The sequence below is a fragment of the Atta colombica genome, unplaced genomic scaffold, assembly GCF_001594045.1.
Source record: "Atta colombica isolate Treedump-2 unplaced genomic scaffold, Acol1.0 scaffold189, whole genome shotgun sequence".
Taxonomy (NCBI): Eukaryota; Metazoa; Arthropoda; class Insecta; order Hymenoptera; family Formicidae; genus Atta; species Atta colombica.
This window is the reverse complement of record NW_017259281.1, coordinates 3141743-3142141: the sequence shown is the minus strand read 5'-3', so window position 1 is coordinate 3142141 and position 399 is coordinate 3141743. Positions and strand designations below refer to the sequence as shown.

Genomic DNA, 399 nt, shown 5'->3' with positions numbered 1-399 from the left:
TATATATATATATATAAATAATAAAAAAATAATAAATATGTAAAATTCTCTTTTTAATTCAATCTCTTCGCTTTAGAACAACTTTTACGTCCTATCAATTGGAAGAATTAGAAAGAGCCTTCGAACGAGCACCTTATCCGGATGTTTTTGCGCGCGATGAACTCGCCCTGAAGCTTGCTCTGTCAGAAACTCGCGTGCAAGTTTGGTTTCAGAATCGCCGTGCGAAGTGGCGGAAGAAAGAACCACCTCGCAAGACTGCCAGTTTCATAGCTGCGGGTTCCGCTAGTCCTGGTTTGCCAGGTAAAATTGCATTTTTGTACGACTTCATATGTTCTTAAAAGTGTTAGAATTTTTTTAAAGAGAGAAAGAGTAGAAGAATACGCACACACAAAAAAATAA

General features: G+C 37.3%; 1 protein-coding gene across 1 annotated transcript in view; it reads left to right on the top strand.

Annotated features, from left to right (window-relative positions):
• LOC108686692 (retinal homeobox protein Rx-A) overlaps positions 1-399 on the top strand; it is a 5094-nt gene that overhangs the window by 2601 nt on the left and 2094 nt on the right. The window contains exon 5 of the mRNA XM_018192116.1: positions 77-300. Coding sequence (XP_018047605.1) covers positions 77-300 — 224 coding nt within the window. The remainder of the gene's footprint in view (positions 1-76; positions 301-399) is intronic.